Source organism: Aquarana catesbeiana, linkage group LG13, assembly GCF_042186555.1.
Source record: "Aquarana catesbeiana isolate 2022-GZ linkage group LG13, ASM4218655v1, whole genome shotgun sequence".
Lineage (NCBI taxonomy): Eukaryota > Metazoa > Chordata > Amphibia > Anura > Ranidae > Aquarana > Aquarana catesbeiana.
The window spans coordinates 119876583-119903550 of record NC_133336.1 but is presented as its reverse complement, the minus strand read 5'-3'; the positions used below and the strand labels follow the sequence as shown (position 1 = coordinate 119903550).

Genomic DNA, 26968 nt, shown 5'->3' with positions numbered 1-26968 from the left:
ATGTGGGGGGGTCCCTGGAGAATTGTTATTTGGGAGGAACCTTAAAGAGGGAGTCCACCCAAACCGCAAAAAAAAAAAAAAAAAATTAAAAGCCAGCAGCTACAAATACTGCAGCTGCTGACTTTTAATAAATGGCCACTTACCTGTCCCAGGGTCCAGCGATGTCGGCGGGCGACGCCGAGAACCCGCTCAGTTCTCGGCAGCTGCCGCCGCCATCCTAGGTGAGGGAATCAGGAAGTGAAGCGTTGCGGCTTCACTTCCCGGTTCCCTACTGCGCATGCGCGAGTCGCGCTGCGCATCGCAAGTGGTCCCCGCTATCTCCTGGGAGCTGTGTGTTCCCAGGAGACAGCGCGGTGGGGACAGGAAGAGGCATAGACTCCCATGGGAGTCTATGCCGGAAGTGGGTGCAAATACCTGTCTTAGACAGGTATCTGCACCCCCCTCCCCCCTGAAAGGTGCCAAATGTGACACCGGAGGGGGGGAGGGTTCCGAAAAGCGGAAGTTCCATTTTTGTGTGGAACTCCGCTTTAACCACTTCCCGACCGCCGCACGACTATATACGTCCTAAGTTTGAACGGGGATATCGTTGTTATGGCAGCAGCTAGCTGCCATAACCCCGGTATCCCCGTTTTCGTGCGGCGGCCGGCTTTCAGATAAAAGTGGTCCCTGCGGCGGATTCGCCGCAAGATCACTTTTATCGGTGGTGGGAGAGGGCCCCCCCCTCCCGCCGCGATCCGGTGCCCTCCGCCGCTTACCGGAGCCGTCGGTAGCGGCGGAGGCGATCGCGTCCTTCTGCGTGGTGTGTCTGGAGACGAGTGAGGCCAAGATGGCGCTCACTCGTCTCCATGACACTGCTGGGCGGAAGCGACGTCAATACGTCACTTCCGTCCACGCCTCTTAAAGGCACATTTTTTCAAATGTCATTTTTCTAAATGACTTTTTTTTTTTTTTTTTTTATTGCATTTTTGTGTAAATATGAGATCTGAGGTCTTTTTGACCCCAGATCTCATATTTAAGAGGTCCTTCCATGCTTTTTTCTATTACAAGGGATGTTTACATTCCTTGTAATAGGAATAAAAGTGACACAATTTTTTATTTTTTTTTAAACAGTGTAAAAATAAATAAAATATTTTAAAATAAAAAAGGTGCGCTTATAAGACCGTTGCGCAAATACGGTGCAAAAAAAAGTATTGCAATGACCGCCATTGTATTCTCTAGGGTGTTAGAAGAAAAACCATATATAATGTTTGGGGGTTCTAAGTAATTTTCTAGCAGAAAAACCTGTTTTAAACATGTAAACACCTAAAATCCAAAACGAGGCTAGTCCTTCGCCCTTGCTTGTAGCAAGTTCACATCTGTTATTCACACTATGTTTTTATAATTATGAATTAAAATTGTATTTTAACCATTTTTTGTGTTATGTCCTGGCACCTTAAAAATACATTTCTAAGGTATTGACTTTTGAAAAAGCTTAGTGCATTGCTAGGCAGTAAAATAAATGACAGTTTTAACATTTCCACCCACACAGGTTTCATTTCAGATAATCTGGAGTACATGTAGAATGGCTGTGCTGAGATCTGTTCACCTAAGGTCCACTGAAGGTACAGGCTCAGAATCAGCTTAGTGATGCAGTGGGTAGCACTGTGGTCTTACAGCCCAAACTCAGTCAAAGTGCAGTTATACGCTATAGTCTGTGCATGCTTACATTATTTTGTTCCAAGTATTTTGGATTGCATAGAACAAAACTGTGTTACTATTGGGTTAAATAGCTTCTGTCTAATGCCGCGTACACACAATCGCACATTCCGACAACAAAATCCATGTTTTTTTTTCTGACGGATGTTGGCTCAAACTTGTCTTGCATACACACGGTCACATAAATGTTGTCGGAAATTCCAAACATCAAGAACGCGTGACATACAACACGTACGACAAGCCGAGAAAAATTAAGTTCAATAGCCAGTGCGGCTCTTCTGCTTGATTCAGAGCATGCGTTGAACTTTGTGTGTCGGAATTGTGTACACACGATCGGAATTTACGACAACGGATTTTGTTGTCGGAAAATTTGAGATCCAGATCTCAAATTTTGTTTGTCGGAAATTCCGAAGGAAAATGTCCAATGGAGCCTACACACGGTCAGAATTTCCAACAACGAGCTCCCATCAAACATTTCCCGTTGGAAAATCCGACCGTGTGTACGGGGCATTAGGCTCAGTTCACACTGCTGCAACAGCAAAGTTGTACAGCTTTGCCTGCTACTTTGCCCTGTGACTTCCTTCTGACTTGATCGGACTTGGATGCTATTTAGGAGCCTGTACAAGGGCTGAAATCGCACCCAAGTCGCAGAAACCTTTTCTAAAGTTAGAGCGACTTCTGTAGTATCAGTTAAGATGGCTCTCCTAGGGAAACATTTAATTTGACATGTCAAGTGACTTGGGCTCTCACAGTGTGAACCGAGCGGAAACTAGTAAAGCAGAAGAATTTGATTATAAACTCTAAATGGAAAGGAACTGTTGGGTGTGATTGTCTGTAAAGTAAAGTGTGATACAGGGATTCACAAGTATGGAAATAAAAGAGCAATATGTTTGCACAAAGGCAGAAAAGTGTGAAAGCGAAGTGAAAAGAGGTCTCTTTAAAAAAACTGGAAAGATATTAACAGAAGCCTAAGTTGCAATGAGGGTTTTCTGATGACACAGTTTTTTAAAACTGTTTTGAACTGAAGGCAAAAGCAAGGAACAAATCTACACTTTGCATTTTTGTGACCATATTAGACAGGCATATCTGTGTTTTCAAAAGCTAAAATGAGACAATTCTCTTTTTCGGTAAGACAGTAGAATAATGCGGTGTGCGCTAATCAGGGTCATATTTGGAGTCTGTTCTGTACTGGGCACATGTGCATGCGGACTGCTTTAAAGGTGATTTTTACTTATGTTACATTATTATCACAGAAGTGGCAACCAGTACCTTAAAGGGAATGAAAGGGAGCAGACCTTTCAAAAATTTTTGGAAACAAAATGTAAAAGGGATCAGCAAGAAATTAAATATATATCAATAGCTATCCTTCGTAATTATACACTATATTGTCAAAAGTATTGGGAGGCCTGCCTTTACACGCACATGAACTTTAATGGCATCCCAGTCTTAGTCCACACCCTTTGCAGCTACAACAGCTTCAACTCTCCTGGGAAGGCAGTCCACAAGGTTTAGAAGTGTGTCTATGGGAATGTTTGGCCATTCTTCCACAAGCGGATTTGTGAGGTCAGGCACTGATATTGCACTAGAAGGCATGGCTCACAGTCTTCACTCTAATTCATCCCAAAGGTGTTCTATCAGGTTGAGGTCAGGACTCAGGTCAGGACCCCAAACTCGCTCATCCATGTCATTATGGACCTTGTTTTGTGTACTGGTACAAATCATTTGGTGGAGGGGGGATTATGGTGTGGGGTTACATAGTAGGGTTGTTTTTCAGGGGTTGGGCTTGGCCCTCTAGTTCCAGTAAAGGGAACTCTTAAGGCGTCAGCATGCCAAGACATTTTGGACAATTTCATGCTACCAACTTTATGGGAAAAGTTGGGGATGGCCCCTTCCTGTTCCAACATGACTTTTGGGGATGGCCCCATCCTGTTCCAACATGACTGCGCACCCCTGCACAAAGCAAGGTCCATAAAGACATAGATGAGCAAGTTTGAGGTGGAGGAACTTGACTAGCATGCACAGAGTCCTGTGGGAGCTGGACAGGCCTGCAGGACTGGAGCTCTTGTGCTTCTGATCCACCATACTGCTAGTATGGAAGTAAGCTAAACCAATAAGGTGCTCATGAAACACAGATGCAGAAGCAGGACAGGTTAGACCTTCTGTGACCAAATCACAGCAGGTAGCAACAGGGAGGAATGCCTCTGGGACCCTTACAGGGAGCCGGTGGTGCTTCCACTCAGAGTGAAGGTTGGGGGAAGCAGAGGAAAAAATGCATGGGCAAAAGTGTCTCAGCCATGTTTCCCAAAGTGCATGCAATGCATACATTGGGGTTGATTTACTAAAAGTGGAGAGTGTAAAATCTATTGCAGCTGTGCATGGTAGCCAATCAGCTTCTAACTTCAGCTTTTTTTAATTAAGCTTTGACAAAAAACGTTGAAGCTGACTGGTTTCTATGCAAATTGTACACTCTCCATTTTTAGTAAATCAACCTCATTGTGTTGCAGCACCATACTCCCAGCTTCCACTCCATAGGGGATTTGATGGAGGATGAAAAACACCATCGCAGCACCCAGCTGCATAAAGTACTTGTACTACTGGCGTATAGAAGTACAAGTAAAGTGAGTAGTAAAGAAGTAGAAGTTTAAAACTACACATGCCAGGCTTCCAGAATAAAAAGGAGGGCACCCTCCTCATCCTACGCACCTACCATAGTGGTGGTCTGAAGTGTATCCTGTGACTGATAGTAACAGTTTAGACAATCTTCACCCTGCCAATGGACATACCCCAAAAGTCTTTAAGGACAGGTTTATACCAGCATGTGCATCACGGCCATGAACTCGTAAAGCTCTCTTCAGCACAGGTCACTAGGCTCCTTGAAACGCCTACAGCAGAAGCCAGTGTTCTGGGGTCACACAACAGGCTGGACCACATCTTCCTCATGATAGTCTAGGTACGATGACCAAGGCAGCGCTGAGGAGCAGCTGAATTTGAAAACTGCAAAGGGAGCTTTCTTGGTTCTGCAGTGAATGAAACATGATTGAAGAAAGAAAATGTCTTGATATAAAGGAAAACATTGTGAGGAAAAAGGATTTCCATTCTTCTGGGACAGAGAGATTCTACAGCATAAAACTGAAACATGATAGGAGTTGGAGGGGCTATACTGCCTGCTCAAAATATTTTGTTGCCAGTGTCCAATAGTTCTGTAGATGGTGTTTTCTTAGAATTCTTCCAACCCTATGTCCCTTATTGAACGATTAAAAAAAACCCAGCTTATTAATGGTACCCTAGACAAAAATGGATATTTACCTCTTGCAGTGGGAGGGGGGTGGAGTCCACCTACAGGGGTAGTTTTCAATTCTACCCTGAGGTCAGCTTTAAATTGGAAGTGTATGTAGGGGGTGACTGCAGGAGCTCTTGCTCTAATGTGAAAGTATGCTGTGCAATATTGCAGACTTGTCAGCTAGTTTTTCCTCTTTCAGCCCTTCCCCTCACCGCTCTCCAGTGTCTTTTCTCTCTGGTCTTTGGGCGGCCACTGATGATGTAACTCCTGTATGTGCATGCTGGACTTAAAACATTTGGAAAAAATGTTTTTTTGTTACCTACTCTTTCCTGGCTGTTGCTAAGGGGTGCCTTGAAATCTGCCTCTTCCTCTCCCTGGTGCCTGACATCATTTCCCTCGGCGCCCGTGCTCGCTAGTGCTCCTGGGAGATGCGTGTCATCATTTCCCAGGAGTCAGTGGGCAGCGCCGAGGGCTTTGTTGCCATCACAACGGGGGGGGGGGGCACTTCCGACAATGCCGCCCATTGTGATGGCAACGTGAGAAGTTTACGGCACTTTGATATGGTCATACTGCGCGAGAATGGGCGGTGCATGCTGGTCACTCAGCTGCTCCGTATCCCGGAACATTATGCTTGTGGGCTTCACATGCCAACAAGCAATATGGGAACGACCAGGAAGCAATGATATAAGTTATGTTTTCATATTAAACCGGACATCGGGGAACGAAGTTTTAAAATGACGTGAGTGTTATATGTTAATGTTTTGAACTTATCAAATGTTTAAAAATAAATAAATAAATAACATGTCAGTGGAACTCCACTTTAAGTACACCTATGTGATCGAGGCCTTAGGAAGGCTAGGAACCACTCTTATCTGGGGACTCTAGCAGCCAGATGCCACATGTGTTATCATTTCAGCGGGCCCAGTGCTCCAGTGCCAGCATTACTGTTTACAGCCCGATGGTTACTAAGAAATCCCTGGGTGCCGCTCATACATCACACTGCTGAGACTGCTTGTTCACAGATGTTAACCTAAGGCTTAATGTACACGGGATGTTTTACAACCTCCCCTGAACGATTTAACTTGACAGTTAGCAAACAACGTTTAAAAACATCCGTTTTGCCACGTTTACAAGCCACAGTTAGCCGTGTTTGTGTTTAGAAGCGTTTTTTTTATAGTCAAAAATTAAAAACGCCTATATATGAAACGCGTCTAAACACGAGTTACACATGTTTACAAGCTATTACAGGCGTTTCAAATGCCTCTGAACATTCATCCTGAGCGCTTTTTTTGCTTTTCAAAAAATGCTTCTATTTTCAACTGCTGGGAAAGGACTATAAACGACCCTGTGTACATGTACTGATAAGATAACATGGAGGAGAGTTCAGGGGTAGCTGAAAAAAACACCCAACTGCTCCAAAACGTCTGTTTACCAGCAGCAGTGTACATGAAGCCTAACTGTAAGTAAAGAAATGCTGTTTTACTTATTAAAACTTTCCATTTTACCTAAGCCCTCTTTCGTTATAAAAAAAACGCACCCCAGGCAGTGTGGTAGTTTGTCTCAATCCTTATCACTGATATTTTGGCTACCTTTCTCTGAATATAAATATAGAGAGAAATATAAATGATAGCAAAATAAGGAATTTGTATACTAAATCCATAATATTTTTCTGCAATAGAGAACCTAAAACAATGCTTTTTGTAGCCCCCCTTTTTTTGTCCTACCTTAGGCACTTACTTACCCGTCATTATATTGCGATAGTCAAAAGTTTTATTTCAATAATTTTCTTACTCAAAAGCAAACTATTGGGCTGGCTGCTATGGCCTGCATCATCTTTTACTTGTACTTTAATTTGAGATATTTCTCCCTACTCCAAAATTCAACCTGCATTGATCAAGCAACCTCATATCAAAACAGTGAACACCATTCCACTGTTTATAAGATAGTAAGCCACAGAAATGAGTGCTTGTTAGGTATCCCTACTGAGATATTACTGCTTCAAAGATAAAGCAACCCTATGAGATATTGCCGCTTCTTAGATTTCCCTACACAGCTGTTACTGTTTTCAAGCTATAACTGCTTCTAAAATATGCCTACTTTCATGCACCAGCGGTGTGGCACAGTAGTATTGCTTGCTGTGTATTACACTGAACTACTGGGGGTTTAATAGATTCCAAGCTATCCTTACTGAAATATAACTGCTTGTGAGATATGGTTATTCTCAGATCCCCTATGGTGTGTTGTAACGGTAAACCGGCTTGTGTATAAGAAAAATCGGTGAATATGTTTTAATCCCAATTTGAAGGAGTGTTGCAATAAACCTGTTTTTAGGGTAACGTTTTTTGTTCTTTGTCCTGGAATTTTGGACATGGTGCTAGCTAATAAACCTGTTACAATAATAATGTAAATGTTTACAGCTCAAAATTTCATTTTTTATCAGCTAAATATATTCCATATACATCAAAACAAAAGATGTAAAACATTTTACAGTTTATGTTCTATAAGAAACAGTCACATCTTGAGTAGAAAAGGCTGTCCTTAACCAGCATGCTGTAGTGAATGACCCTGTTTGAATACAGTGGTCTCTTTGCTGAGATCTGACATGCCCCTGCAGAGTTACAGGTATAGCTCTACAATCAGCAGGGAGCATGAGCTGTTTTGATTGGAGAGCTGTAACTCACAGGGGGCGTGTCAGACCTCTGCAGAGCTCTAGCTTCAATGATTACTCTCATGGCTCTGGGGCTCCAAGGAGAGAACCAATGTCACCATCCCTCCCTTCCCTTGTTGTGGAGTTGCCCTCTTCATTCTGCTTTCACCATCACATCAAATTAAATATACAAAAGGAAGAAAAATCTGCAACTGGATGGATTTGCCATCAGAATGGTTATGCACTACCATTCATCTCTATAGAAGGTGCACCTTCTAAAAGCTGAAGGTGAACCACATCATAGAAGGTTTTTAAAAGATTCCTAGAACCTTCCATGCAATTTAATTGAAATGGAGATGAAAATGCACTCCTCTGTCTTCTATGTCATGATTATAAGTACTCTCATCTAGGCTGTTTAAAAAAATATTTTACCGTCACACCTGTCATAGCAAAACACACAACTGTCATTCAAAGTTCACAGGCAGATATAATAACATCAATTAACACAGTTATGTACTAATTGAAATTTGCATATATATTTTCAAGTGACTAGTGTACTTATTATTATTTTTTTGTGTTCCCCTGCACAGTAGCACTTGGACTGGGATGGGGAGAGCCAGGCAGGTTTTCCTGTAGTGCATATGTTCTGATAGTGAACTTACTGACAGGTCTCGAGAGCAAAGCGTGATGATGATCTCATTACTGTGTTGCTGTTCCAGGCAAATAAAGCTACTCTTCAAGCTCCAATGGAAGTCTGAATTCTATCAATTGTGCCAGAATAACAGTTTAAGGGCTTGAAGGGCATTTAGTTCCCCAGCAAGTACTGTATATTATCACAAGTTGGCCAAAATCATTATAGTTTACAAGCATGGCTGACAATTAAGTAAATAAGAATCAACCTTGCACATCTGTAGATGCTGCTCCTCAGACACCAGCAACCCAAGACTGTTCTGCACTGTGGCTTCCATGTCCAGCAGCCAGTCCCAGAACTCCATACATTCCGATTCCACTTCCTGGACACTGTAGGATAAAAAGGTCATATCACTAAAATGCATTTACATTTTATTCTTCAAAGTAGACTTGTTATGTAAATGCAACTATGTATAAAAGCTAGGCCTAAACAGGCACAGCACTTACTTATCACACCATCTTTCTAACAGGGCCATTAGGTTAATAGTTTTCTTTTCATGTTTGCATAAAGATGTCCTTAAAGCAGAACTAAACCCATCAATTTAACGGTTTCAAAAAACAGTTACATTGCAGGAATGCTAACTGTTACATTTGCTCGTGTCTCCAACCAAACTGTCAAACCATCAAATGGCTGCTGCCTAACTGATCACATATGCAACACCATGGCAGTTGCAAATCAAACAGAGGCTAAGATGGCAGCTTCCTTAGCTGAAAAGGATAAGATGATTTTGGTCCTGCTTTAATTAATCTAGAGCAGGGTCTCCTAACTATGGCCCCCAACAGCTGGAGGGCCGTAGTTTGGAGATCCCTGATCTAGAGGATGCCAGTCAGTCCCTAGCTTCTGAAATGTCTTGGATACTTTAGTAGTGAGAGCTCCCTGTCATAAATTCCTGACTGCATTATGAGCGTTCATGCAATTCTGCCTAATTTTTTGTGATCCACCATCTCCTGTAGCATCTTAATTAATATAAAACAACTAAAAAATCCAAAATGGTGAGCAGGAACCCCTTTACATGGCCACAGCATGTGTTAAGATCCAGGAACTCCACTACAGAACACTCAGCAATAGTATTCCTGAGAAAAGAAACTGTGACATACTTCAACTTCCCAATATACTTCCCAATACACCCTCCAAAATACTCTACAATACTCTCCTGAGTAACTCAGAAGTGTATATGTCAGGAAGATCCTGCCAGCAACAGATGATCCAGACCTGCTGGTGCGCAATTGCGGGTGCCAGTGCGCATGAGCGAGAGCGCATGCACAGGAATGCGCGCGCGAATGCCCATTAGTGCCAGGCGGGCTATTTGAACCTGACTGACACAGGTAAACTTTGGTGTCTGCTCTACAGCGTTCTGTGTGTTCCTTGCTTATCTGAAATCTGTACTTGTGTTTATCCAGCTTGCCTGTGACCATCCCTGCTATCCGCCTGCATCTAACCCCCGGCCTGTCTGACTACTCTTCTGCCTGCTCCTCTGATCCTTCTGCTGCCCACCCGATAACCAACCCGTCTTGCCTGACTTCCTTACATCCCTATCCAGCTTGTACCTGGCTCCAGTCTGCTGATCCAGTTCCAGCCTACTGTGCCTGTTTGCCTATCCAGCTTGTTCCTGGTTCCAGTCTGCTGATCCAGTTCCAGCCTGCTGTGCCTGTTTGCCTATCCAGCTTGTTCCTGGTTCCAGTCTGCTGATCCAGTTCCAGCCTACTGTGCCTGTTTGCCTATCCAGCTTGTTCCTGGTTCCAGTCTGCTGATCCAGTTCCAGCCTGCTGTGCCTGTTTGCCTATCCACCTTGTTCCTGGTTCCAGTCTGCTGATCCAGTTCCAGCCTGCTGTGCCTGTTTGCCTATCCAGCTTGTTCCTGGTTCCAGTCTACTGATCCAGTTCCAGCCTGCTGTGCCTGTTTGCTGATCCAGCTTGTTCCTGGTTCCAGTCCGCTGATCCAGTTGCAGCCTGCCTATGCCTGTTTGCTGATCCAGCTTGTTCCTGGTTCCAGTCTGCTGATCCAGTTCCTGCCTGCGGTACCTGCCTACCCATCCTGCCTGCTCCAGGCACCAGCCTGCTGTGCCAGTTCCTGCCTTCTACCTTCTGCGAGGAATCTTCTGAACCTCTAGACTGTCCTCCTGCTGTTGATCCTGCCAGGCACTTGTACCACTCCTCACTCCTGTGCTTCCTGTTTATCCTATCAGGAACCTCGAGTCGGAGGCGTAAGAGAGGTCATCCTCTGCAATTTGGGCTCACCTACTAGGTACGTAACAGTATACAGCCCTTTACTGGCATACAGCATGGGCACTGTGCTCCTGAACACCTTACTGGCCACTTCTGGAATTTGCTATCATGACACATGCACTACAGACTCTAAAAAGTTCAGTGTAATAGATTCCTGCATGGTAATTTATACATAAGGATGGAAGAATCTTACATCTGCAGTGTCTTAAGAAAGATTTTGTGCAACAATAACTCTATATTGCATAATTCTTTTCAAGCTTTGTGTGATTTAGGTCTCATGCACACTAGGTGTTTGTCCAGCTCTCCTAAATGCCTTTCCTCCTGGCCGCAGTGTTTTGAAGGAAAAAATGCTTGACACGTGTACACGTGTCTTGATGCATTTAGGTGTGTCACGTACTTGGGCATTACATAGTTACATAGTTACATAGTAGGTGAGGTTGAAAAAAGACACAAGTCCATCAAGTCCAACCCATGTGTGATTATGTGTCAGTATTACATTATATATCCCTGTATGTTGCGGTCATTCAGGTGATTATCTAATAGTTTCTTGAAGCTATCAATGCTCCCCGCTGAGACCACCCCCTGTGGAAGGGAATTTCACATCCTTGCCGCTCTTACAATAAAGAACCCTCTAAGTAGTTTAAGGTTAAACCTCTTTTCTTCTAATTGTAATGAGTGGGCATTAATTAATTCCATTTGCCAGAATAATAACCTATTATTATTTTTGCTCATGAAACAGCATTGAAAGCCTTTATTTCTCCTATTCCTCCAGTATTTCATTTCTGGTTATCTGCTCCCCTAACAAACATCTTACACTCATTATTATTGCACTAATTTAAATTAAAATTAGAAAATTATATTATAAGGAGAATAAATCTTTACTGCCTATATATCACACTAACAAGATAAGACCACATAGCCATACAAGGCACGTTGACGCTGGCGGTGGAAAGAGGTTAAAAGGGACAATTTGCCTATTCTGCATCAGTAGACCTGGAACCGATGATGAGAAGAGTGGGCAAAACTGTTACCCTCCTCTGCTAGCAGACTTGAAATGGATGAATTATACAGTACACAGGACATTATTCCACCAAAAAAAAAAAAAGAACAGACAGCAGAAATTAAAAACCTGGCCAAGCTGCACCAACTGGGTGCCAGACTCAATTTTAAAATTAAACATTGGGAATAAAAAAAACTTTAGCCCTGCAGTGAGCGCCCTTCTGCACTGCAATTGTTTGGTTGTTTTGCCTAGGGGATGATAAATATACCAAAAACATAATTTTTACTAGGAAAGATTAGTAACTGATGCAAGGTAAAAATATTTTCCATGTGCCATGCTTTAGTGAATTGACCCTTCTGTTTATTTTACACCAGAGAACTGAACAGTTGCAATATGATATATATTGCAACTATTTAAAGGGACGTAATGTAATCTGATTATAATGATTGCACACAATTTAAAAAGTTTTCTTATTAGACAAAGCATGCTACTTGCCAAAAAAAATCTCACAAAGACTCCTAAAGATGCAAAGAAACATTTCATATTAACAGTACTGAACATGTATCTTCTGCACAGTTTATTACACTTTTCTGGAATGAAAAGTTTCTTCATCTCAGATGGGTAACTTATTTCCACAGTGCTGTGTGCTGGTCATCTATATTCCGGGAACATTTGCTTGCATGTTCTGAACTGAAAATACATAGAAATATCCTCACCTGTCACATCTCATGCTACTTTTCAAAGGAACCGGGTCAGTGTGATGGGTAATCTCGGAATACTCTGTGCTACTCAGCTGCATTGACATCTTGGTTAAAGCTTCTCTCTGAGCTTGTATAGAAGTGGAAGAGTCACCATTTACCTGAAGGGTACAGAGGAAAGACAGAGCATACAGTAAGGGAGAAAGAACCTTGATCATCAGAGGGATCAAAATAAAGAAGGAAGTTCAAAGTAAGCAGAACAGCCATAGAATCTATATGCTCTTGCTACATAATAAACCTATAGTGATCATCTGTTTATCTGCTATCAACAAAACCCCTTCTATTATCCACAAACACAAACATAAGAAGTATGCAAGTGCAAATTTGTTTATTATAAACTGCAAATAAACATGACACAATAAAACCAATCTGGAAACAAATTGCAATAAAAGAGATAAGAAACTTCCACATCTTGCACAGTGCCCCTTACTGGTTGACAGTTGTAATGCACTAGTTTTATTTCATTTTATTTTCAATTGTATATATTATTTCTAAAGGTTTGTATTCCATAGACAAATCAGCAAATGATATTGCACTTACTGCTTTTACTGTAGCATTTATTTTCAAAGTAAGCAGATTTTTCACAAACTATATTTTAAATATATTACGTCAGCATAACAGATGATTTCTACAAATCTGTTAGTTTAAGTGGTTAATTTTTAAAGACTTTGCATAGCCAATAACCTAGTGAAACTGCATGTAAATAGACATTTGTTCTGTCCAAAAATAAAAAAAATTGTTGTTAGGCTATACCAGTGATGGCGAACCTTGGCACCCCAGATGTTTTGGAACTACATTTCCCATGATGCTCATGCACTCTGCAGTGTAGCTGAGCATCATGGGAAATGTAGTTCCAAAACATCTGGGGTGCCAAGGTTCACCATCACTGGGCTATACCCTTAGCTTTTTGATTGTAAGTCATTGATTTTAAACAGACAATATTGCATTTGGCCACTAGATGGAGATAAATATAAAAATTTCCAATAATATTTAGCGCCATCTAGTGCCCAAATGCAGTAAATTCTATTTTAAATCAATGTGCTGTCATTTGCAAAAAAAGGCAAGTTGTAAAGTTCACCTATTTTTGAGCCCTGTTTATATCTATCTAAATTCTTTCCGCATAAGTGCCTCCATGTCTGAGTATCCCCGACCCTCCTTCTTTTCATTCCTCAATGTTTGTCGTTACTCATGCATCTACAATTATGCTTGTAAATAACAATATTTATTTGTAGATATACTGTACTGCATATAGAAGGTAGATTTGCCACCTGTAATCAGCCTGTGCTATTTTTTTTGTATCATTGGGTTCCATATTTAAAAAATAAATAGCTTTATATTGAAGCTGTGTAAATCCACAGTTCCCAGATGACTGTACAATTGCTGGTGCAATGAAGAGCATGTCTAACATTCTGCTATGACTACTTATGTATCAGTTCAGCTTGAAAACTGACCTCTTGATTAGTGAAGTGTCTTTGGGCGCATAATGTCCCTTGAATGAGATCTGTTTGATTGCTTATGGTGCTGCTCAAAGTAGAGGCGAAAACATATACCTGAGTCCCAGAACATGGGGTGCAGGCTTGTCCTGATACTAATCCAGGGGGTTAGTAAATGTAAAGAGGAAAGGATCGCTGCTGCTCCCAAAAAGCTCAGGTGAATAAACGATAAACAGCAGCCTCAGCCAACATGTCTCCACCAAACCACACATTTGATGCATTTCGCCCTGCCCACCTGGGCCTAATCATCACCCATTTACTAACTTCCTCCGAATGAGATATCAAAATTTTGCTGGGGGTTGTCTGAGTCTTTTTCTTGCATGTGATTTTCAAGGAGGAAACAAACAAATGTACAGGTAATCCCTCTTTGTTTATATACACGTGTAAATGTAAATTGCAACACTGGCAGATAGAGGAGGCTATAGAAGAGTTTTGCGCATTGGCTCTTGCACACAGATGTAACAATTTACTGATGTTTACATGCAGGATCTTGCTTCCAAAAAAACACAAGTTATGTTTTATAAAGACCTTGTGCCTACATATGTATATGCTCGCAATCATGCATATGCCTATGAATGTGTAAAATTCTCCTCCATGCTCTTCTAGCTGCCAGTGTTGCAATTTACACAAATATGCTAGTATGTACTTGTGTATACACATGTATGCATGTAAATTACTGCACTCAACAGTAACATTTAGTTAATTAAGTTTACCCATTCAGTTGTGTGTGTGTGTGTGCATTCTGAGATCCTCTTATTCAGCATACTACAAAATTAACCACTTGACCTCCAGAAGATTCACACCTTTTCATGACCAGGCCATTTTTTGTGATACGGCACTGCATTACTTTAATTGACAATTGCATGGTCGTGCGACCCTGTACCCAAATAAATTGTATGTTCTTTCTTCCCCACAAATAGAGCTTTCTTTTGGTGGTATTTGATCACCTCTGTGTTTTTAATTTTTTGTGCTATAAATAAAAAAGACCAAAAATTTTGAAATAAAACCCAATATTTTTTACTTTTTACTATAAAACCTATCCAGTAAATTTTTTTTTTAAAAAATCAAGTGTCTTCATAAATGTAGGCCAATATGTATTCTGCTACATATTTTTAGTAAAATAAATCCCAATAAGCATATATTGATTGGGTTTCGCAAAAGGTATGGGATATTTGTATTTATTTATTTATTTATTTGCTAGTAATGGCGCAAATCAGCAACTTATAGTGGGATTGCGATATTGCGGCGGACATTCTGGCACTAACTGACACTTTTGACACTTTTTGGGGACCAGTGGCACTAATACAGTGATCAGTGCTAAAAAATATGCATGGTCACTGTACTAATGACACCGGCTGAGAAGGGGTTAACATCAGAGGTGATCGAAGGATTACCTGTGTGCCTGACCAGTGTTTTTCTATACTGTGGGAGGTGCCTTTACTAGGGGAAGACATGGATCCTAGTCCCTTTGCAGAGATCCAGGATTCATGCCTTCCCTCCTGTCAGAATAGCGATCTGCCATGTTTACCAAAGCAGACCGCTGTTTTGCCTCTAAGCTCGATAATTGGCGGGTGCCGATGGACATAGAGTCTGCAGTACCTGCCGCTGGGCTCCCACTGTGTGTTATCACAGCGGGAGTGAGCTGCCACCGGCGTGCATGGTTGCCACCCTGTAGCAGTAAAACTGCTATAGGGTGGACCTTAAGTGATTAACTCTTAGGAACTCTTGAGTACTTGAAAAACTCCCAACCTTCAGGCTGAAAGGAAGAAATATGAAATATTTACATGCAATATTTCATATTTACCTGATTAATATGGTAAAAAAATATATTTTCATATATTTCTTTAATTTAGTCCTGAACAAAATACATAAATAAAGAAAATATCTGGAATTAAATGGAACACCTGATAAGAATACTTGACTTCACCATCTTCCTAACATGTCTGTCATAGAGGTTCACAGACTTTCTCAATAAATTACATTTGCTATTGATGGAGGCTTGCCTATTACTAATATGTCAAAGAAAGTATGGTGCCTGTAAGCTTACTGTATTATAATGTCAATTGAGCCCTTCATGCAGAAAAAAAATCATGTACTATAGGTTAGCAAACAGCATTATAACATTTAAAGCATATGTAAACCCAATACATAAATTGTCATATCATTTTTTTAAATGGTAATGACATTTTAAAGTAGTTTTTAATATTTTAAAATCTATAGTTTTCTTCAAAATAATTCCTGGCGATCCTATTATGAAGTTCCTTCATCAGGCACTTCCTGTTAGAAAGGGTGACATAGGGTGACAATGCTCTGTTCCTGTCTCCCAGTTGTGCTGCTAAGTTGTCACCCTGCCACATGGGCTTCTGATGAACACTACAAGTGGTCATGCCGACACACATTGCATAGGCGTGGGTCATTGTTGCCATCATAAAGAAACCTGCCCTGACAAATGATATTCAGCCACCACTAGAGTGGATGTAGGAAACTATAGGCTACAATGGGGTGCAGGAGATCTGCAGCTTTGGCATGCAACAAGGATAAAAAAAAGCTGAAAACGACTATTTAATAAAAAAACAAAAAACAAAACAAAAAAAAGGACAATTGTTTATGGTATACAGTGTCTGAGAAAATTAGATGTCATTCAGTAAAAATATATATAAATATATACTTTAAATATATATTTTTTTAGATGACAAACACAATTACGTGATAACAAAAATATTAGTAGTTCTTATACAAAATGCTGCATTTTACAAATGAACTCTTCGATGTTCATTGGCCTCATTTAAACCTAAAATCTGGCTTTTCTGGAGTAGAAACACAAAGTTACGGCACTGGAAAAGATAAAAATCCAAGACTTGATCACCCGCTGGTTGGATCCTGAGCATTGCATTCCTGTCCTGGGGATTTGAGGATTTCTGTGGGGCTTTTTTTTTATTATTATTCGGAGCATTAAAAGTCAACAGCTGGACAGCAGACACGCGCATTCATCTATCCCACTGCGGACAGATGTTTTAAATAAAACGCTATTTACATTTGCTTAGATACTGAGGCCCAACACATAACAGAGCCGGCACGGAATATGCCTTTTGTTATATTAAATTTCTTATCCTCCTGGAGAAGGGAAGTATAAGATTTGTGGTCGATGCAGGAGGAAATATTTTTTATTTCTGCACACTGAACAGCTGGGGGCGAGGCAGAAGAAATTCAATTATGGAGGTGAATAAAGAAAGCACAGACCTAATATTTGTCTTTAAATTCTTACAGTTAAAGGAGAACTCCACTATGAACAAAAATAAGGAGCTAATACAGCCTATCTCAACCTTTTATCCCTTGGGAGAATCCTTAAAATAACTGTCAGGTCTCAGGAAACCCCTGCTAAAATGAATGTATCCACAGCTCATGCTACTCTAACATTATCAGAAAGAATGTGGTGTTCTTATAATATTTGAGTCTTGAGGGCTCTATACATCAAAATTATTGTCCGTAATAATCTTGAAATTACTTAAAAATAATACTAGCCAAAACAACACGGACTAAAAATTTTGCCCCTCTACATTAGTGGTCAGTGGAAAATGTTTCCCTTATATTGATGGTCAGTGTAGGAGAAAACAACGTATTGCTCATCACTCAAGGAACCCCTTGCGATCTCTGGAGGAACCCTAGTGTTCAAGGGAACCTTGGTTGGGAAAGACTCAACTGATCAATACAGTATTAGGTAGTTTCTTTTTTAGCGTAAGATGAAGATATGAAAGACATGCACAATTAGAACAGCAATGTATCTTCTTAAAGAGGTTGTAAACCCTTACAGACCACTTTGTGCTACAGGTAAGCCTATAATAAGGCTTACCTGTAGCTACCTAGGATATCTCCTAAACCTGCACAGTTTAGGAGATACCCCCTGTATTTGCATGTGCCAACGTCATCGGCACATGCGCACTGACACAAACTGACGCAATGGCACGTACGTGCCGTTGCCGCAGTGAGTGTGCCGTTACCACACGCATGCGCGGGAATGACGTCATCGTGGCCCTGGCCAATCACAGCGCTGTAGCCGCGATACCCGGAAGTAAGCCCTGGGAGTGATGTCGGCCGCCGGAGCGGTGTACGGGCACCGCAGCGAGGGCTTCGATCTCAGGTTTGTATTACATAATGAGCTAGTATGCTATGCATACTAGCTCATTATGCCTTTGTCTTGCAGGTGTTAGTTTTTTTTTTTTTTAAGTGGGTTTACACCCACTTTAAGTACATATAAATATATAATTATACTGTGCTGCTTAGAATCTTCTATGAACACCAGAATATACTACCTTAATATGTCTTGAATGTATATTTGTGACTGGGGGAAATTCTACATTGCATCACACAACAGTTATGAAAAAAAGATTAACCACTTGCCCTCTGGAAGATTTACCCCTTCATGACCAGGCCATTTTTTGTGATACGGCAATGGGTTATTTTAACTGCGCGGTTGTGCAATGCTGTACCCAAATAAATATATGTCCTTTTTTCCCACAAATAGAGCTTTCTTTTGGAGGGATTTGGTAAAACATATTCAATAAAATTTAAAAAAAAAATCTAATTTCTTTATCAGTTTTGACCAATATGTATTCTGCTACATATTTTTGGTAAAATAAATCCCAATAAGCGTATATTGATTGGTTTGCGCAAAAGTGATAGCATCTACAAACTACGGGATATTTTTATTTATTTATTTATTCTTACTAGTAATGGCGGAAATCAGCGACTTATAGCAGGACTATGATAGTGCCGCGGACAAATCGGACAATAACTGACATTTTTTACACTTTTTGGTGACCAGTGACACTATCAGAGCGATCACTGCTAAAAAATATGCACTGTCACTATACTAATGACACTGGCTGGGAAGGGGTGATCAAAGGGTTAACTGTGTGTCTAGCTGGTGTTTTCTTACTGTGGGGGAGGTGCTAGTACTAAAGGAAGGCATAGATATGTGTCCCTGCTTTGCAGGAACACAGGATCCATGCCTTCTGTACTGACAGAATGGTGATCTGCCTTGTTTACCTAGGCAGACCGCCCTTCTCCCTCTGTACCGAAGGATCCGCGGGTGCCGGTGGACATCGAGTCCACAGTATCCACCGATTGTAAAATCACAGCGGGAGCAAGCCGCCAGTGGCACGCATGAGCTCCCCAGACTCAGAGGTGTCAGATCACATACTAGATAGGTGATCTGGTGTAGCCGTGCCACTTTGCCGCCCTATATCTAAGTTAAACGGTCGGCAAGTGGTTAAGACCGAATTATTGTAAGTTTCCCCAGGGTGAATAATATAAATAAAAAGGCAACCGATAAGTTGTGCAAACGTGTTCATAATATTGGAAAATCATGACACACATTGCTTAGGCACGGTTCATTGTTGTCACTATCAGGAAGTCGGGAAGTCTGGCAAGTGCCAGGGTACATTCATGTAGAAAGGAAGTGGCTGAAAGAGACTGGAAAAAAATCACATCACTGAGGTGCGAAAAAGAATAAAAAAAAAAATCGAAAAGAGCATTCAGTTAAAAATGGCAATATTATTTGATGCAAAGTGCTTTAAAAAATTAAACATCTTCTAGTTAGGATTTAGATATACTTTAAGTGCACCTACATACGTTGGCATAGCTGCAGTAATATGGTGCAATGTGAACATATATTGTTAGAACTGTGTACAATTCACATATAGATATGTTTAGGTGATTTGCTAAAGGATTCAATGCTGTTCACATAGCAAAGTGAATAATTGTTAATAAAACTTGTTTAAGCAGTCATACAAGTCATACAGGAGCCTTTAGTTGTAATTTAATTAAAAACACTGCCATGGATGATGGAATTGGGCCATATGTGAATTTATAATTGCTTTGATCTTGCCTATTTTGGGAATAGATATAATGTGATAGTACACATTTTTCCAGGTTCATTGGGAAAGCCAGATATAGAAGTGTGGGTGACCATTTTGGAGATCATTCTGATTCTAACAATAGTGATTTGGTCCTATTTCATATGAGCAATTAAATATATTTTTAGATAATGCTTTTATATAAACTGATCAGCCATAACATTAAAGGATATGTAAATGTTCCTTTTAAAAGAACAAAAAACAAACAAGCATGTCATACTTACCTCCGCTGTGCAGTTGGTTTTGCACAGAATGGCTCTGATCCTCTTATTCTGGGGTCCCTCAGCAGCATTCCTGGCTCCTCCTCTTCTCGAGTGCCCCATTGGAGAGCCACTCTCCCTCGGGGCACTCGTGTGGGCACGTTCCCATGTCCTGGGGAAAAGATGGCACCAGGGTGCAGTACGGGAAGAAGAAAAGTCGGCGGAGGCAGTATGATGCTTTGGGCAATGTTCTGCAGGCAAACCTTGGTTGTAGCCTCAGTTTCCTGTTCTTAGCTGACCGGAGTGGCACCCGGTGTGGTCTTCTGCTGCTGTAGCCCATCTGCTTCAAGGTTCGATGTGTTGTGCATTCAGAGATGGTATTCTGTATACCTTGGTTGTAACGAGTGGTTATTTGGGTTACTGCTGCCTTTCTATCATCTTGAACCAGTTTGCCATTCTCCTCTGACCTCTGCCATCAACAAGGCATTTTTGTCCACACAAATGCCTCTCACTGGATATTTTCTCTTTTTTTGACCATTCTCTGTAAACCCTAGAGATGGTTGTGCATGAAAATTCCAGTAGATCAGCAGTTTTTGAAATACTCAGACAAGCCTGTCTGCCACCAACAACCATGACATATTCAAAGTCACAAAAATTTTGTAAAAAGAGCAGGTACTATATGTAAAGTCCAACCAGGTGCCTACCACTTGGACTTATCCATTTAATATAAATCTAACAAGTTTATGGCCCTGCCTGGAGAAAAAGAAGAAAGAAGCACATGGAGCAGCTATGCATGTCCCTCCCCTCCCCTCTGCTGCCCATTCAAAGAAGCCTTTGTAATTTGTGAATGAGTTCACATAATACAAAGGCTTCTCTGATTGGGCAAGAGAAGAGGAGGAGTGGGCATACTAGTTGGACCGACTCTATACTAGAAGAAACTGAGATCAGAGCATCCAACAACGGAAGCTCCAGTGTTGGTTTTGAACTCAGAGTGTGCCTGCACTTTTTTAAGAAAGTTGTTTGCAGCTTTAAGGCTGGGTTCACACCTATGCAAATTGGATGCGAGTTTCTCCGCATCCAATTCGCATAGCAGGTGAATATGACCGGCTCTCTATGGAGACGGTTCACATGTCTCCAGGGCGGCTGTGGAGCGCACCGCACAGAAACGCTGTGCGTCTTTGCCTCCGTTTCAGGGCCAAATCCAGGCAAAGATTCTGCCCTGATTCATCCCTGAAACGGAGAACAGGGACGGACAGCATTACTGTGCGATCCACGGCCGGTTTAGGTGTGAACCGAGCCTTAAGATACACACTGGAAAAGGGAACAGAAGACCCCATGCAGAGAGTCTCATGAATAAAACATAAATGTGAAAAAATACGGAAAGGGGTACATATTACATTACACGAGCAGACTTCTGGTGGAAAGAGAAATCTGTAACAAAAGAGAAATGTAGCTTTATAATTGAAACCAAATTTACCTTTGTGTGTATGTGTCCATGTTAATGGTTACTTTGCATCATTTCATTTTCTTCCAGTGTAGCGCCAACATATTACCCAGCACTGTCACGAATGTCACCTCTACCTCAATGCAAATGATCAGACACTATAGCTAGCTTCTGTGTGCTTCCCCTATAGCAGCCCCCTTAAGACAAGCAGGCCTACCGTACTTTGTTGCCCCCAGGACTTATACACAATGTAATTGTGCTTGGCCACCACACTAGGGCAAAGGCGAACAGAGCAAACAGGCTACTTGCAGGTTAGCAGACAGATACCGTGGATCAGGTAATAAGGCAGGCTGAGTTCAGAGAATAGTCCAATATCCGATCCGGTTCCTACATAGGGAAATCCAACAGCAAAGCAAGGCAGACAAATAGGAGGCTTGAACAGGAACAATGCAGGTAACTGTCTCTATCACAAGCAAGGGATAGAGTGTTCGATTTGCTTATATCAGGTGACTGACCAGATCAATCATCTTGCAGGTGAACACAGACAGAGGAAAAGCAACAGCCGGGTGCTGGAATAAGGAACAGGGGCACTAAGTGATCATGACAGCCACATCCACATACATCCTTGTTCCCTAAAGGAGCTCATAACCCAGTCTCCCTGCTTCACTCATACACATACAAGTTGCAGTTTGGAAGGAGATCTGTTAACCCTCCAATATGTTTCTTGACTTGTGGGAGGAAACCAGGGCACCCAGAGGATATCCACATAGAGAAGGGACATCTACACACTGAGAATGCCCCAGGTGAGACTCACACATAAGACACACAGCTGCCAGGCAAGAATACTAATCACTGCCTAGTCTAGCTCAGTATATTGTTTAAAAAAAGGTCTGGATGCATTCCTAAATGCATAAAATATTGTTGATATTAACATATAAGGGTAACAACACTAGCGATTGTTGATCCAGGGAATATCCGAATGCCTTTAGGGGATCAAGAAGGTTTTTTTTTACCCTGCTGGAGCAAACTGAGCTATGTTTTATAGGGTTTTTTTTCCCTTTCTCTAGATCAACTCCGGGTATAGCATTGTGTAGGTTTTCTATTTATTTGTTTTTCTATTGGTTGAACTAGATGTGTCTTATTTTCAACCAGACCAACTATGTAACTATATTTTGATAATTGGTTTTCATTTGAATCCCTTTTCCAGTCATACACTCTCAACTAATGACTTTATGCGATTTTTCATTCTATTTCATAATTGTATTGGTTTCAAAAGTGCCCTTATGCCTCGTACACACGTTCCGAATATCGGACGACCGTTCTCGCTTAATAGTCACAAGTAGAAATTGAATAGTTAAATAAAGTCATGAAAATTCTCGTACGACAGACAAAAAAATCGGAAGTGATGTCATGTGTTGTAATGTATTTGTATTGTATTTTCTGACGACAACTATACTGACTAAACGATAATCATATGATCTGGAATTGTACGAGGAAAATTTTTGTGTATGTCCGATCGAATAATATCGGATGAACGGTCGTGATTGGCTGTCGAAAGTAGTGTACACACGATCCGAATATCGTACGATCCTTCCTCGGACGACCGTTTTCGTACAATATTCAGATCATGTGTACAGGGCATTAGCCTTAGCTTACGTTGAATATTGATACAATGATGTACATTTATTCTTGTAACTACACATCTGCCAATCCCTCTTGTTCCAAGGTAATTTGATCCTCAGCTTTGATCCCTTAATTCATCAGAATGCTTTTTAATCTTAATTTGAGCTTCATCAAGACCAGAGAAATGTTGTGCCTAATAAAGCATTCCTTTTACCCCCTCTGCAGTCCAGTAGGATTGAATCATCACAGCAATGGGTTTCAGGATCAGCATCACCTAGGCTGCCTTGAAGTCCCAGGATCCCAAAGTGCTAGCACATTAATGCACTGTATATGTTAATGTCCCTCACTTTAGAGTGATACTAAAGGCTCAGTGCTTACTTTTTTAAATAACAAACATGTCGAACTTACCTGCTCTGTGCAGTGGTTTTGCACAGAGCAGCCTGATCCTCCTTTTCTTGGGTCCCCTGCCAACGCTCCTGCCCCCCCCCCCCCCGAGTGCTCCCATAGCAAGCCCACTCCCTAGCCCTGCTCTGTGTGTCCATAAGACACACAGAGCGGGGCTCGGCTCCACCTCCAACTCCCTCCTCACTGGCTGTGATTGAGCCAATGAGGAGGCAGTGAGCTGGGAGAGCAGCTGCTCTCATGCACATTGCTGATTCAAGATCCGACTTAAGTAAGTAATCGGGGGAGGGTTGGGGGGAGCTGCATACTGAAGGTTTTTTTTTTATCTTCATGCATAGAATGCATGAAGGTAAAAAACCTTCAGCCTTTATAATCACTTTATAATCTGCTCAGGGAATCTACACTATGCAAGAGTGCCACCCTCTGCTTTAGCTTCTAGCTACATAGGTGAACATTAGCAGTTTAGTGAAATTGATCTTTCCTATGTAATTATACTTTAAAAGCTCTCACCTTGTGAATACAAGGAACAGGCCAATTTTTACAAAATATTTCAGTTGCTACCAGATTAAATCACCTAATGTCTTCAATTATCTCAGAGGTTTTCCAAGGCTGAGATCTCACAACTTTCTGATGTTCCCTACGGAGCCATGAATCGGGTTGCCACCTCATCCCTTTAAACCTGAACACATATGAATTACACAGGTTATGAGGCTAATTTAATGCAGATAAGGCACCAGGTGAGTTTAATTACCACCTTAATCAGCCACAGAACCTGTGTAATATATATGTGTTCAGTTTTAAAGGGATGAGGTGGCAACCCTAGCCATGAATGATTCATAAGGTTTAGTGGGACAGTATAACCATACCTGTTATGGTGAGAAGGGACTGAAGGAATCCAGAAGCTGACTGAAGCTAACTGAATCAATGCATAACACAGTAAAGCCTTCTTGAGGCAGAAGGTATTCACAAGTCTCATTCCAACACATATCTCAAAAATAAGAGGATTATGCCTCCTTTTAAGACAGTGGGCGAAGCAATGCAAATCATCCCTTTATGCCCTAAATTGCCAAGTGCACATCCAGATGTGTATAGTGCAAATATAGTTTAAAGAGAATGTAAAGTCTGCTATTTTTTATTGTTTTTAGGGCCCCCCAGCTGGGTAATGCCATAATGTACCAGTATGGCAGACTTACCTGTCATATGGTGTCCTCCAGCACAGCGCTGGGACCGATCCAGCGGACCCCTGGAGCTTTTATCTTCACCTGGTCTTACTTCTGCGTCCCATGCCTTCGGCCACTTGATAGGCCAGGCTGCGATGATGCCACTCCCACGCATGCGCATGGGAGTCACATCACCATGGGATGGATCGGGGGCCGATTAGGGGCTCAGTGAACATGACAGCTGACAGGCAGAAGGATGCATTTATGGCAGAAGAGACCAATAGGGAGTCTTCAATCATAAATACCCTGCCTGTCAGCCATTTTATTACAAAACAACTTTACTTCCTCTTTAATATCATAGAGTCATTTGTTCCAAACTGGTTCAGGCTATTTGGCCATCATTAGTGCAGTGTATGGAAACGAAGGCTTCTCCAGAGTAGGGTTTGGGGACCAAGTAAGATAGTATAAACATACAGGTTATGGTGAGAAGGGACAAATAAATGAATCAACAAGCCCTCAACTCTAAACAGTGCTAAAGCCTTCTTGAAACAGAAGATGTGCACATGTCTCATTCCTCTACATATACCCAAAGTAAGAGGATTGATCTTCATTTCGGGACAGTGGGCAGAGGTAGGTAAATTATAAATTAGATTGAAAATCCTAATAGTATGCAAGAGCACAAAAGTCATACTTGTTATAGATGTTTTATATGCTCCTTGTATAGTAACAACACAATAAATGTATATCCTTACTCAGCCGACATATTGCAATCAAAATGCCCATTGAAAGTGGATAGCACAGTTAATGTATGTTTCCCCTTAAAAAAACCTTTTTTTTTTTTTTTTTTTTATAACCCTTTCATGACTAAGCCTATTTTTGAAATTTGGTGTTTACAAGTTAAAATCCATATTTTTTGCTAGAAAATTACTTAGAACCCCCAAACATTATATATATATTTTTTAGCAGAGAATCTAGAGAATAAAATGGAGATTGTTGCAATATTTTATATCACACGGTATTTGTGCAGCGGTGTTTTAAACGCAAATTTTTGGAGAAGGGACACTTTCATGAATTTAAAAAAATCCAAACAGCAAAGTTACCCCAATTTTTTTGTATAATGTGAAAGATGATGTTACGCCGAGTAAATAGATACCAAACATGTAACGCTTTATAATTGCACGCACTCGTGGAATGGCGACAAACTATGGTAGCTATGAATTTCCATAGACAACGCTTTAAATTTTTTTTACGGTTACCAGGTTAGAGTTACAGAGGAGGTCTAGGGCTAGAATTATTGCTCTCGCTTTGACGATCGTGGCGATACCTCACATGTGTGATTTGAACACCGTTTACATATGCGTGCGCGACTTCCGTATGCGTTTTCTTCGCTGCGCGAGCTCGCGGGGACGGGGGCGCTTTAAAAAAAATGTTTTCTTTATTTATTTTATTTATTTTTATACTTATAAATTGTGTTTAAAAAAAAAAAAAAAGTTTTTTTTTACTTTTATTGCTGTCACAAGGAATTTAAACATCCCTTGTGACAGTAATAGGTGGTGACATGTACTCTTTATGGAGGGATCGGAGGTCTAAAAGACCCCCGATCCCTCCTCTGCACTTCAAAGTATTCAGATCGTGGAAAACGGCGATTCTGAATACTGTGTATTTTGTTAAATTCGGCGCCATTGGCAGCCGAGTAAACGGGAAGTGACGTCATGACGTCGCTTCCGCGTTTACAATTAGAAGGCTGGAACGAAGCCATTCATGGCTCCGTTCCAGCCCGCCCACAGCCACCGGAGGCAGCCGATTGGATACAGGGCCTCCCGATCGCACGGGAGGCCAGTAAGAGCGGCGGGAGGCGGCGGGAGGGGGGGGTCCCCTCACGCTCCTCCGGTATAACAGCCGAGCGGCTTTTAGCCGCATCGGTTGTTATATATGGATAGCCGATCGCCCGCTCGAAACGATGGTACCAGGATGATGCCTGCAGCTGCGGGCATCATCCCGGTATAACCCCCGAAAGCCCTTTGGGTCTGGTATGAATTTTGAGGGGAACCACACACCAAACTTTTTTTAAAAATGGCTTGGGGTCCCCCCCAAAATCCATACCAGACCCTTATTCCAAGCATGCAGCCCGGCAGGTCAGGAAAGGGAGGGGGCAAGGTGCTTTGGGGGGGCCAGGCCCCCTGCCCCAAACCACTCCCCCATGTTGAGGGAATGTGGCCTGGTATAGTTCAGGAGGGGGGAGGCCCTCATTCGTCCCCTCCCTTTCTTGACCTGTCGGGCTGCATGCTCGGATAATAGTCTGGTATGGATTTTGGGGGGGACCCCACGCCATATTTTATTATTTTGGCATGGGGGTTCCCTTCCAAATCCATACCAGACCCGAAGGGCCTGGTATGGATTTGGGGGGGACCCCACACCATTTTTTCCACATTTTT

At 41.6% G+C, this 26968-nt stretch overlaps 1 protein-coding gene across 1 annotated transcript in view; it reads right to left on the bottom strand.

The window, feature by feature from the left end:
- The window catches only part of AKAP6 (A-kinase anchoring protein 6), a 412130-nt gene that overhangs the window by 117906 nt on the left and 267256 nt on the right, over window positions 1-26968 (bottom strand). The window contains exons 8-9 of the mRNA XM_073609738.1: window positions 12255-12397; window positions 8522-8642 (exon numbers count right to left, since the gene is read on the bottom strand). Of these exons, the coding sequence (XP_073465839.1) occupies window positions 8522-8642; window positions 12255-12397 (264 nt within the window). The remainder of the gene's footprint in view (window positions 1-8521; window positions 8643-12254; window positions 12398-26968) is intronic.